The sequence below is a fragment of the Cherax quadricarinatus genome, chromosome 35 (genome assembly GCF_038502225.1).
Source record: "Cherax quadricarinatus isolate ZL_2023a chromosome 35, ASM3850222v1, whole genome shotgun sequence".
Classification (NCBI taxonomy): Eukaryota; Metazoa; Arthropoda; class Malacostraca; order Decapoda; family Parastacidae; genus Cherax; species Cherax quadricarinatus.
The window spans coordinates 17,652,002-17,666,097 of NC_091326.1; the positions used below are offsets into that span (position 1 = coordinate 17,652,002).

General features: G+C 38.4%; 1 protein-coding gene across 2 annotated transcripts in view; it reads right to left on the reverse strand.

Moving 5' to 3' along the window:
• Positions 1 to 14,096, reverse strand: part of LOC128695029 (uncharacterized) — a gene marked incomplete at its 3' end in the record, with an annotated part of 538,480 nt that overhangs the window by 15,857 nt on the left and 508,527 nt on the right. For both annotated transcript variants that reach the window (XM_070091416.1, XM_070091415.1), the window contains 3 exon segments: positions 9,044 to 9,168; positions 9,348 to 9,498; positions 11,034 to 11,190. In XM_070091416.1, coding sequence (XP_069947517.1) covers positions 9,044 to 9,168; positions 9,348 to 9,498; positions 11,034 to 11,190 — 433 coding nt within the window.

Sequence of the window (14,096 nt, forward strand, 5' to 3'; positions counted from 1 at the left end):
CTCCCTACACCTTCAGATAAACCATGGGCTCGCTTTGGTCTTCCTATTATTTCTATTTCCCTTGGGAACAAACCTTTCCTCTGCCTCCTTGCACTTTGTTGTTATATATTCCATCATCTCGTTTACTGATTTTCCTACCAGTTCTCTGTCCCACTGAACCTCCTGCAGGAAGTTCCTTTCGTTGTGTAGTCCTGCCTTTTATGGTTTGGCTCTTCCCATTCAATTCCTGTTACCTTCTCCACTTGTAACTCTACTATATAATCAAAATTCAGAACCACTTGATCGCTAGCTCCAAGGGGGCCTCTCGTGAGTGATGTCCTCAATGTCTGAATTGCTCAGGTTGAACACAAGATCCAGTCTTGCTGGCTCATCCTCCCCTCTCTCTGGTAGTGTCCCTGACATGTTGATGCATGAGGTTTTCAAGTACCACATCCATCATCTTGGCTCTCCATGTTTCAGGAACCCCATGTTGCTCAAGGTTTTCTCAGTCGATCTCCCTGTGGTTGAAATTGCCCATTACCAGTAACTTTGCTCTGCTCGAGTGAGCTCTTCTTGCCACCTGAGCCAGTGTGTCCACCATTGCTCTGTTGTTTTCTTCGTACTCCTCTCTTAGCCTCCTGCAGTTCTGTGGTGGGTTATACATCAGTCCAATGACTATTTTGTTCTCCAGACTGAATTGTACCTACTATGTAGTCCTTTTCTCCAATCACGTCCATGCCTTCCATTTCCTCAAATCCCCATCGGTTTTTTATGAGCAGTGCAACCCCTCCTCCCACTCTACTCCTTCTATCTTTCCTCAGGATCTGATATCCCAGTGGGAAGATTGCATCTGTTATTGTCTAAGTGAGCTTCGTTTCTGTGACTGCTATGATGTCTGGGGATTTCTCACTGATTCTTTCGTGCCACTCCTCATATTTATTCGTTAGTCTGTCCGTGTTTGTGTACCAAACCTTCAGCTTCTTTTCTATCACTGTAGTCCTGGGAGAATATTGGGGTTGGGGGAGTGAGAGCCTTGGTGGGGGCCTATGGGGGGCTGTGGTGTGGGTGGGGTTTGTGATGAGAGGGGTGGGGTCAGAATGCCCATAGGGGGCAGCTGTTAGGGTGAGGTTTGTGATGTGGGAGTTGGTGGCAGAGGGAACAGTGTGTGGGTTCTGGTTTAGATTGCTCAGTTGCGTTGGGATTGTCGCGGTTGGAGTCTTTCTGCAGGAGTTTCTGCGGAGTGTGTTTGCCCTTCCTCCTGTGTCTGGGTCCTGCTCATCTTCATCATCTTCATTGTGTGTGTGTGTGTACTCACCTATTTGTGGTTTCAGGGGTCGAGTCATAGCTCCTGGCCCCACCTCTTCACTGACTGCTACTAGGTCCTCTCTTTCCCTGCTCCATGAGGTTTATCATACCTCTTTTTAAAGCTACGTATGGCTCCTGCCTTCACTACGTCACTTTCCAGATTATTCCACTTCCTGACAACTCTATGGCTGAAGAAATACTTCCTAACATCCCTTTGACTCATCCGAGTCTTAAACGTCCAATTGTGACCCCTTATTTCTGTGTCCTATCTCTGGAACATCCTGTCTTTGTCCACCTTGTCAATTTCTTGCAGTATTTTATATGTCGTCATCATGTCTCCCCTAACTGTCCTGTCCTCCAGTGTTGTCAGGCTGATTTCCCTTAACCTTTCTTCGTAGGACATTACCCTTAGCTCTGAAACTAGTCTTGATGCAAACCTTTGCACTTTCTTGGATGATTCTTTACTGTTTGTGTGTGTGTGTATATATATATTCTTCTTTCAACAAACCGGCTGTATCCCACCAAGGCAGGGTTGTCCAAAAAGAAAAACGAAAGTTTCTCTTTTTAAATTTAGTAATTTATACAGAAGGGGTTACTAGGCCCTTGCTCCTGGCATTTTAGTCGCCTCTTACAACACGCATGGCTTACGGAGGAAGAATTCTGTTCCACTTCCCCATGGAGATAAGAGGAAATAAACAAGAACTAGAAAGAAAATAGCAGAAAACCCAGAGGGGTGTGTATATATATGCTTGTACATGTATGTGAAGTGTGACCTAAGTGTAAGTAGAAGTAGAAAGATGTACCCGAAATCTTGCATGTTTATGAGACAGAAAAAAGGACACCAGCAATCCTACCATCATGTACAACAATTACAGGCTTTTGTTTTACTCACCTGGCAGGACGGTAGTACCTCCCTGGGCAGTTGCTGTCTACCAACCTACTACCTATATACATGTCGTGCCGAATAGGTAAAACTGGTCAATTAGCAAGAACTCATTTAAAATTAAGTCCTTTCTAAAATTTTCTCATATTAGTTTATAGATACATTTTTTCATTTACGATAATGTAAAAATTAATAATTTTGTACCAAAAGAACCTTAGAAAACTTACCTAACCTTATTATAACAAGTGCAATTTAATTTAGCCTAATCCAACTAAACAGATTTTATAATAATAATAAAAAACAAACACAATAAAATACATTTTTTTCGTTAGGTTCATTATGATTTTTGCGAAATTAATGTATATGTAAATTTTTGCTTGCCTTATTCAGCAAGTAGAGCGTTGATATTTAAGCCAAAATCACAAGTTTTACCTATTCGGCATGACATTATATATATATATACACAGGAAAGCCCCGCTTTACGGCGTTTCACTTTACGGCGTTCCGCTAATACGGTCATTTCAAATTATGACCAAAACTCGCTATACGGCTCCCCCACCTGACTTTCTAATACGGTCACCGCGCCCCACCTTGTTTGTTTACATTCTTCGTGAGCTCAGTAAGCACTAAGTCTCTCCATTTTGTCTGGAAACTCCAAAATTTCAAATGTTTTTAAAAGTTATTTCATATTTTATATATACTCTGATAATTATACTTATGTATACCTGTACTTAAATAAACTTACATACTGTGCTGGCATGCAGGTACACATTAAAATCAGTAAGAGTGTCTTATGTCTCCAGACGTCATATTAGTAATAATAATAATCATCGAGTCATTTAAATGTCGTATATTACGTTAAATACACATTTTCATTAATCCATCTATGATATTTTTTCAGAATTATATAATAAACACGATACATAACATAAAAAGATGATAAATACACCCCACAATAGAATAAATAAACATAAATATGAGATGTGGTAGCCAGATAACTTGTACAAGTGACGCCATATTAGAAATGCTAATAATAATAATAATAATCACCAAGTCTCATTAAATGTTGTATATTACGTTAATATACACATTTTCATTAATCCATCCATGATATTTTTTTCAAAATTATATAATAAACACGATACATAACATAAAAAGATGATAAATACACCCTACAATAGAATAAATAAACATAAATATGAGATGTGGTAGCCAGATAACTTGTACAAGTGATGCCAAGAATAACATTTTCTCTAATCTAACATAAGAGAAAATGTGTTACTGGGGGTAACTGTAGAAAATTATTCCTTTCGTATGTATGTAAGTTTATTCAGGTATACACAAATTCAGTTACATAGATTATCATACATAACAACATATGTGTAGAGAACCTAGGATAACCCAAAAAAGTCAGAGTGACTTATTTCCACTGCCTTCACTCAGAGCATCATTTCTTCTCAAAATGATGTTACATGAGAATGGGAGTGTTCTTCTTTATTTATTCTACCGTATCAATGTAGAGACAACCTGTACACAATGTAACTTGTACACAAACCAGACGTGTACACTTCGTTTACAAAACTTACCTTCGCCTGGTTTGTTTACATAACTCTGCGCCTGTCCTCTCTCATGCACTCATTCTTTCTCTCTCTCATTTATTCGTTTTATCTCTTTTACTTACTCCTGACCCTACATTAAGACTACAAATATTTTAAGGTAAGTAATGAGTGAACTGTATATACATTTTATCGCTCTGGGATGCTTAAATGTAATAGAATATTATGTGTAGGTGGGTTGGCCTGGTATGGTAGCCCAGCTGACTACCATACATACCACACTTGATTTTTTACAATAAATACTACTCATCTCACCCTATATTTTAAGGTAAGTAATGAGTGAACTGTATATACATTTTATCGCTCTGGGATGCTTAAATATCATAGAATTGTATGTGTGGGTGGGGTGGCCTGGTATGGTAGCCTGGCTGACTACCATACATACCACACTTGATTTCTTACAATAAATACTACTTGTCTCACCCTAGATTAAGACTATAAATATTTTAAGGTAAGTAATGAGTGCACTATGTGTGTATTGTACTTTTTTATTGTTTTTTGATGCCTGGTTCTATTGCTAACTTAATATATGTTAGTGTAAACTTGTTATCTAGTGTTTGTATGCATTTGTAAGTGGAAAAAAAGGGTGTTCCACTTTACGGCGGTTTCCGCTTTACGGCGGTAGCCTGGAACCTAACCAGCCGTATAAGTGGGGCCTTCCTGTATGTGTGTGTGTGTGTGTGTGTGTGTGTGTGTGTGTGTGTGTGTGTGTGTGTGTGTGTGTGTGTGTGTGTGTGTGTGTGTGTGTGTGTGTGTGTGTGTGTGTGAACAGTATTTTTTTTTCATACTTTTGGGTGTCTTGCACGGATTAATTTGATTTCCATTATTTCTTATGGGGAAAATTAATTCGCATAATGATAATTTCGCCTAACATTGAGCTCTCAGGAACGGATTAATAGCGTTATGCGAGGGTCCACTGTATATATTTATGAAGGGGTTCAGGGAAACCGGCAGGCCGGACTTGAGTCCTGGAGATGGGAAGTACAGTGCCTGCATTCTGAAGGAGGGGTGTTAATGTTGCAGTTTAAAAACTGTAGTGTAAAGCACCCTTCTGGCAAGACAGTGATGGAGTGAATGATGGTGAAAGTTTTTCTTTTTCGGGCCATCCTGCCTTGGTGGGAATCGGCCAGTGTGATAAAAAAAAAAAAAAAAAAAAAAAAAAAAAAAAAAAAAAAAAATTATATATATATATATTTATATTATATATATATATATATATATATATATATATATATTTATATATATATATATATATATATATATATATATATATATATATATATATATATATATATATATATATATATATATATATACAGTGGACCCTCGCATAACGCTATTAATCCATTCCTGAGAGCTCAATGTTAGGCGAAATTATCGTTATGCGAATTAATTTTCCCCATAAGAAATAATGGAAATCAAATTAATCCGTGCAAGACACCCAAAAGTATGAAAAAAAATTTTTTTTACCACATGAAATATTAATTTCAATACACACAAACTGAAGAAGACATGCACAGTTACATGACACTTACCTTTATTGAAGATCTGGTGATGATTGATGGGATGGGAGGAGGAGAGAGTCTTAGTGTTTAGAAGGGGAATCCCCTTCCATTAGGACTTGAGGTGTCAAGTCCTTTTACGGGGTTACTTCCCTTCTTTTAATGCCACTAGGACCAGCTTCAGAATCACTGGACTTCTGTCGCACAACGTATCAGTCCATAGAGGTCAGTACCTCTCGTTCCTTTAAGACTTTCCTAAAGTGGTTCACAACACTGTCAGTGTACAAGTTGCCAACACAGCTTGCAACAGCTGTCTGAGGGTGATTTTCATCCATAAAGGTTTGCACTTTAAGCCACATTGCACAGACTTCCTTAATCTTTGAAGTAGGCAACTTCTTCAATTTCTCTCTCCCCTCCTCCAAAGCAGTTTCCTCAGGTGTGGCCTCTTGCTGTTGAAGATGATCTTGCAGCTCATCAGTGGTTAGTTCTTCATTGTCCTCCTCCACCAACTCTTCCACATCGTCCCCACTAACCTCCAACCCCAAGGACTTCTCCAATGCCACAATTGATTCCTCAACTGGCATATGCCTCTCAGGGTTAGCCTCAAATCCTTCAAAATCCCTTTGGTCTACACATTCTGGCCACAGTTTCTTCCAAGCAGAGCTCAAGGTCCTCTTAGTCACTCCCTCCCAAGCCTTACCTATAAGGTTTACACAATTGAGGATATTAAAGTGATCTCTCCAAAATTCTCTTAGAATCATTTGAGTTTCTGAGGTCACTACAAAGCACCTTTCAAACAGAGCTTTTGTGTACAGTTTTTTGAAGTTTGCAATAACCTGCTGGTCCATGGGCTGCAGGAGAGGAGTGGTATTAGGAGGCAAAAACTTGACCTTAATGAAGCTCATGTCCCCACAAAGTCTCTCTGCCAAGTCTGTAGGATGACCAGGGGCATTGTCTAACACCAGGATGCACTTAAGGTCTAATTTCTTTTCAGTTAGGTAATTTTTCACATTGGGGGCAAATGCTTGGTGTAACCAGTCATAGAAAAAGTCCCTAGTGACCCATGCCTTACTGTTTGCCCTCCACAGCACACACAAATTAGCCTTGAGGATATTCTTTTGCCTGAACGCTCTGGGAGTTTCAGAGTGATACACTAATAAAGGCTTCACTTTGCAATCACCACTAGCATTGGCACACATTAACAGAGTAAGCCTGTCTTTCATAGGCTTATGTCCTGGGAGTGCCTTTTCCTCCTGAGTAATATAAGTCCTGCTTGGCATTTTCTTCCAAAACAGGCCTGTTTCGTCACAATTAAACACTTGTTCAGGTTTCAGTCCTTCACTGTCTATGTACTCCTTGAATTCCTGCACACATTTTTCAGCTGCTTTGTGGTCCAAACTGGCAGCCTCACCATGCCTTATCACACTATGTATGCCACTACGCTTTTTAAATCTCTCAAACAAACGTTTGCTGGCCTTAAATTCACTCACATCATCACTAGTTGCAGGCATTTTTCTAATTAAATCCTCATGCAACTTCCTAGCCTTTTCACTTATGATCGCTTGAGAGATGCTATCTCCTGCTATCTGTTTTTTGTTTATCCACACCAATAACAGTCTCTCAACATCTTCTATCACTTGCGATCTCTGTTTCGAAAACAAAGTTGCACCTTTGGCAAGAACAGCTTCCTTGATTGCCGTTTTCTTGGACACAATAGTAGCGATGGTTGATTGGGGTTTACTATACAACCTGGCCAGCTCGGAGACACGCACTCCACTTTCATACTTAGCAATGATCTGTTTCTTCATCTCCATAGTAATTCTCACCCTTTTTCCTGTAGGGTTGGCACTAGAAGCTTTCTTGGGGCCCATGGTCACTTATTTTGCAGGTGAAATTACTAAAAATGCTGTAATAATACGAAATGTTCCGATTGTATGCTCAGATGTTACCGCGGAGGCTGGCTTGTAAACAATGCCACTGGCGGAACAAGTGAGGCTGGCTCAGGCCGCACATAGACGCGTCTCTGATGAATCGCGTTGAGCGAGTTTTTTAGCACTATGCAAGGCAAAATTTTATTGATAAAATGTATCGCTACGCGGATTTAACGTTATGTGATGCCAACGTTAGGCAGGGGCCCACTGTATATATGTAATATATATATATATATATATATATATATATATATATAATATATATATATATATATATATATATATATATATATATATATATATATATATATATATATATATATATATATATATAATGTATATTTAGAGAGAATGGATCAAAGTAGAATAACATGGAAAGCATATAAATCTATAGGGAAAGGAAGGCGAGGTAGGGGTCGTCCTCGAAAGGGTTGGAGAGAGGGGGTAAAGGAGGTTTTGTGGGCAAGGGGCTTGGACTTCCAGCAAGCGTGCATGAGCGTGTTAGATAGGAGTGAATGGAGACGAATGGTACTTGGGACCTGACGTTCTGTTGGAGTGTGAGCAGGGTAATATTTAGTGAAGGGATTCAGGGAAACCGGTTACATTTTCATATAGTCGGACTTGAGTCCTGGAAATGGGAAGTACAATGCCTGCACTTTAAAGGAGGGGTTTGGGATATTGGCAGTTTGGAGGGATATGTTGTGTATCTTTATACGTATATGCTTCTAAACTGTTGTATTCTGAGCACCTCTGCAAAAACAGTGATTATGTGTGAGTGTGGTGCAAGTGTTGAATGATGATGAAAGCATTTTCTTTTTGGGGATTTTCTTTCTTTTTTGGGTCACCCTGCCTCGGTGGGAGATGGCCAACTTGTTGAAAAAAAAAAAAGAAGTGTGTGTATATATATATATATATATATATATATATATATATATATATATATATATATATATATATATATATATATACGTATATATTTACATACATGCACACAAAACGAGCAAACAGGTGATCTTAATAATGTAGGATAAGCCACATGGGGGTGGAAATATTTAGCTCATGATCTTTTGCACTTTCCATGCATCGTCAGAAGCAATGCGATGTTGCAAGACTAGCAAGTGATAGTAGGAGGAAAAATTCTCTGAGGACATGACATGACATGGCGTGACACTTTACACTTCTGCCTTGCCTAAGAGAGAATTTTTCTTCCTACTATCTGTTGCTAGCCTTGCAACACTGTATTGCTCCTGATGATGCACTGTGGCCAAGTGTATCAAAATGTGCCTTTGACAACTGGTAGCTACTACTGCTACTATTAAACACATACAATATGCATCGTAAATATGCACATGCATAAGTACACCTTTAGCAAACTTTTAGGTAACAGTTTCTTTTGTATGCAAGACGGTGCCTCTTGCCATACTGCGAAAGACAAACTACTTGCTAAATGATTATGAAGTTTCAAACTTTAATGACTGGTCAGAACTCCCCAGACTTAAATCCGATTAAAAAAAAAAAGCGTAGAAGTTTATTAAGCGTGAGCTTATAGTGGCATGGACGTGTCCACTGTCACATTAAGAAAGTGTAGGAATGTACTGACTCTTCTATCAGTGCCTATCAGACATTTGGAGTGCATCAAGAGGAAGGATAATCTACAAAATACTAGGTTATGTGAGTAACCCACATATATTTCTATATTTCATATTTAAAGCTATTAATAATTTATGCTGAGCATTCTCATTCTGTGCAATGAGTTCATGTGCGTGCATATATATGATGCCTATGTGTGTGTGGTGTTTTAAACAAATATTTTTTAATTCACTTCACCTGTTCGGTATCCTTGTTTCTCCTCTCTGCTCTCAGTGGTGCAGAAGTTAAGGTATCAGTGGGTTCAGGAGGAGTGCGAGTGATAGTACCACTTTTGATGTGCCAGTAGTATGGACCATCATTATCTGTATAGAATTCCAGCAAATTCATTATGAAGAATACCTTTGTGGTGATCACTTACCAAAATTAACTTCACAAATTTATCACTTTAATTATTTAATTTGAAAGACACTACAGCAAAATCATTAAATAACTCAATACAATGGAATTAATAATGTGATGTAGTGAGTTAAACACAGCTAACCTTCATGCTTTTCCCATCCAGGTGGGAGAGTGTCTTCTATGGGTGGGTCAGTCTTTTCTTCACTATCATTTTGTGTGGGCTGATGTGTGGGTGTGGAGTGTTGAGACCCCGTCTGTGTGGGAGGTCGCTTCACTGGCAAAGCATATAAATCCTGCAAAAACAAAATTAAATTCTGCATTATATATATTACAATAATTTTGGACTGGCTAACTTCCGTTTTTAAAAAAACTTAATAATTTTAGCAACTTAAAGCTGTTATTCAAAATACACACATAGCGAAAAAAAATAAAAATTGTGGATAAAGTAAATGCTGGAAGAATAAAATAAAAAGTAATAGAGAGGAAGATTTATATGACTTCAACACTTGGCTTTTTCTTCACATTTTGCCTGTAATCATATCTGGTAGAGATGTATCGGATGTGAAAATTTAGATATCCACAGATGCGGATGTGTATTGTTTTGCAGATGCATATGCGGATATCTGTTAACAGTAAATGCAGATGCAGATGTAAGAAACTGTGCGGATATTCTGCGGATGCGGATATCCTATACATCTCTAATATCTGGCACCAACAATTTGGAGCACCAAGTGCAGTATTTATACTACAGTATGCTGTATGACCCTAGTGGGTCTAACGCTTGCTTTTGATATTAACAACAATATTAATGATAATATACTACAGTATAACACAAGAAAAATCTGAGCGAAGAATAACTTGGTACTTTAGTAGTTATATTTTTCTCCTGGAGTAAATGCGTGTGTGCGTGTGCATGTACTCACCTAATTGTCGTTGCAGGGGTCGAGACTCAGCTCCTGGCCCCACCTCTTCACTGAACGCTACTAGGTCCTTTCTCTCTCCCTCCATAAGCTTTATCATACCTTGTCTTAAAGCTATGTATGGTTCCTGCCTCTGCTACATCACTTGCTAGACTATTCCACTTCCTGACAACTCTATGACTGAAGAAATACTTTCTAACATCCCTTCTACTCATCTGTGTCTTCAATTTCCAAGTGTGATCTCTTGTTGCTGTGTCCCATCTCTGGAACATTCTGTCTCTGTCCACCTTGTCTATTACTCTCAGTATTTTATATGTCGTTATCATATCCCCCCTATCTCCCCTGTCCAGCACCGTCACGTTGATGTCCCTTAACCTCTCCTCGTAGGATGTGTGTGTGTGTGTGTACTCACCTATTTGTGGTTGCAGGGGTCGATACTCAGCTCCTGGCCCCACTTCTTCACTGACCGCTACGTGTGTGTATGCGTTAGTAGATTCCCGAAAAAATACTAAACCCACAAAGGTCATAAAGTGCCTGGGAAGTGAGAGGTGATCAAGTTTTCCCCAAGGTAAAGGATGGCTCCAATTCCTTGGATCGAGTGTTTCACCGACATCAAAACAACCCTTTGAAAAGTTAACATTTGTTTAGTAGTCATACGATAATTCCTGAATTAAGCAATATACTATCTAACGTAAATATCCCGAAGTATATGCACTAGGTCGTAACTTCTGTGAAAATTCATTAAGATATGACATCCTTATTATTATTATTATTATTATTATTATTATTGCTGCTGCTTAAGTTAATTTTTTTACCATGGTCTTATATATATAAATATTTTTTTTTTTCAGAGGTAAACCCGTCGAGTGCCATCGTGGCACATCTTCGTGCAGGTGTGGTGATCTTACCTGTGTGTGACCAGCTGTCATATGTGGGATGTGAGCTGGAGACTGACGTCCTTGGTGTGAAGAGTTTGACGAAGACGTTGACCCACCGTCAGTAACTATACCAGAGTCTACACCACCTTCACCACCTTCAGGAGTCAGCATGCGCTTATCATCGTTCCTGCCAAATATTGTCAACCTTAATATATACTTAACATATACCCACATGTTGGTTTAGAGAGACACTTGAGCAAACACTAGGAAATATTAGACAACGTTTCGGTCCTGGGTCTTTGATGGCTTCAGAAGTGATCAAAGTCCCAGGATCGAAACGTTTTTTTAATAAATGTGTCCTAGTGTTTGCTCACGTGTCTCTAAACCGACATTAATAATAATGATACCGGTAGTAATTTACAATATTTTTATAATTTTGGAGCGCCTGTTTTTCCGAGAAATACACAAGTATTTGTACACTACATCACAAATACAAGAATAACAGACTAACCATTAACATCGTAGCTCCAGAAATGTTCTTTAAACTGATATTTAAAAGGCACAAACAACCTAGTGTGAGTAATTTATAATTCACGTGTTTAACGTGTTCATAATGCGTATCTATTAACAAAAAAATTACCTCTCCATATGCATAAACGGATAAATATAATTATATCCTTTACCAGAGAATAAAATTATACCAATTATATAAACATCGTTTGAAAATGAGAATATGGGTGAATTATCAGTTATCTATATATAATTATCATTCATGCACATGTTAAATAATCATTTTAAACGTAAAACTTAAACCATAAGCATAATTCAAACATCAAAGATATGTCAGAAAATAACATATATCAACGTAACATAATGATGATCAATAAAACACAGTCACCAGTGACAAAATACTCATAAATTAAATAAAAATAACTACCAATGTAGCGAAATTTATGAACGAAGCAAAATCATCAATAAGTCAAAATTATGCAGTCACTGACTCAAGTTATCCATCAATGAAGCGAAATAATCCATTAATGAATCCCAAGGAATCAATAAAACAAAATGATTCGTTAGTAAAACAATTTTTTACATTATATATATATATATAATTAACCCTTTACCCTTTATATATATATATATATATATATATATATATATATATATATATATATATATATATATATATATATATATATGGTGACCATACACTGACCGTAATTCGTGCGAATAATCCACATTTAGCCGTAAAGAAAAAATGCGAATATTTTCGTTCAAGCTAGAAACAGTCTTCATAATGAATTAATTTGGATCTGTTTTTTGAGAAGCGCTAAACCCGTGTGGGTCATTTAACGCAAGGAGTGGTGGAGGCTTGATCCTCTATCCGCTAATCAGCCAGCCAGGCTAGGAGGGGGGGGGGAGGTAACCTACCTCAGAGGGCCTGTGGAAGGTCTCTAACGAGACCGAAAACTGTTAGTTTGTTTACACACACACACACACACACACACACACAGACGAGTCACAGGGATATTAGGAAGTATTTCTTCAGTCATAGAGTTGTCAGGAAGTGGAACAATCTAGAGAGTGATGTAAAGGAGGCAGGACCCATACATAGCTTAAAGAACAGGTACGATAATTCTCATGGAGCAGGTTGAGTACACACAGCCATGCAAATGAAAAAAGTATTATAGACTACACAACTAACGTAACTAAAGCTCACGGTCTTAACAGATAATGGCAAGACAACAAAATTGTACAGATAAAAATTCTTAGGCTGCAACAAATATTACAACAAAACATTTAGCACATAATTTGTCAAATTTGACAAAGATCAATAAACCAGTAAATAAAATAAAAACTCGATTTTCAACCATTTATTTGGTCAAGATTTTTTTTTTTCACATTCAAACTAGCCTAGAAATGCGTCATCCCCAAGCAACATTAAAAAAATTAATCTCGTTAATATTTTATTCGTTATTTTATCAGTACATTTTCTCAAAAAAAAAAAAAATGAGATCGCTGAGTAGCTAAATGAACGAACGATTAATATTGAAACAAAATCTGGCAACAATCTTAAGCGATCCCCCAAAAATGTGGACAAAAACGTGTAAGATCATTCATTATGTTCCTGGGGAAGCGCTAAGCCCGTATGGGTCATGGAGCACCTGGGCAATGAGAGATAATCAGATGTGATAAAAGGAGAAGGGTCACTCCAGTTCCTTGGATCAAAAGCCTTGACCAGCATTAAGGCATCTCACTCATAAAGAGAAAAGAATGCAGAGCAACATGCAAAAAAAATTAAATAAAAAAATTATATATATACTTCAACTAGGCTATTATAATAAAAATGTTTTGTGTGTGTGTGTGTGTGTGTGTGTTTCAAGGCCTGGAATCTATGGTGTGTCCAGCAACCATCCAACACATTCCATCCACTCTACCATCCCGTCAAACATGTTCCAGGTATAGAATTGTTAAAAGCGTTTATTACGCTAAAAAGCTCACATGTGTACACACACACACACACACACACACACACACACACACACACACACACACACGCGCGCGCGCGCTTAATCCCTTCAGGTAAACAATTAGCATAAGGTGTTATAACAGTGTAAGGTCTACTTCTGCCTAGTGCAGAAAGGTCACTGTGGTGCTTAAAGATTACCATTACGTTCTGAAATAGTGGTGGTGGTGGTGGTTGTAGAGTGGTGGATGAAATTTGGAGTGGGGCAGTTGTTACAAGTGTTACAAGTGTATGCCTGGCTATTGTTAATGTGGTAGTGCTTGGTTGTTGTTGGTGTGGTGATACAAGGTTGTTGGTGTGATGCCTAGTTGTTGTTGGTGTGGTGATGCCTGACTTGTGGTGTTCCCTGGTTGGTGTGGTGATGACTGTTGTGGTGTTCCCTGGTTGGTGTGGTGATGCCTGGCTCTTGTGGTGTTCCGTGGTTGGTGTGGTGATGCCTGTTGTGGTGTTCCCTGGTTGTTGTGGTGTTCCCTGGTTGGTGTGGTGATGACTGTTGTGGTGTTCCCTGGTTGGTGTGGTGATGCCTGGCTCTTGTGGTGTTCCGTGGTTGGTGTGGTGATGCCTGG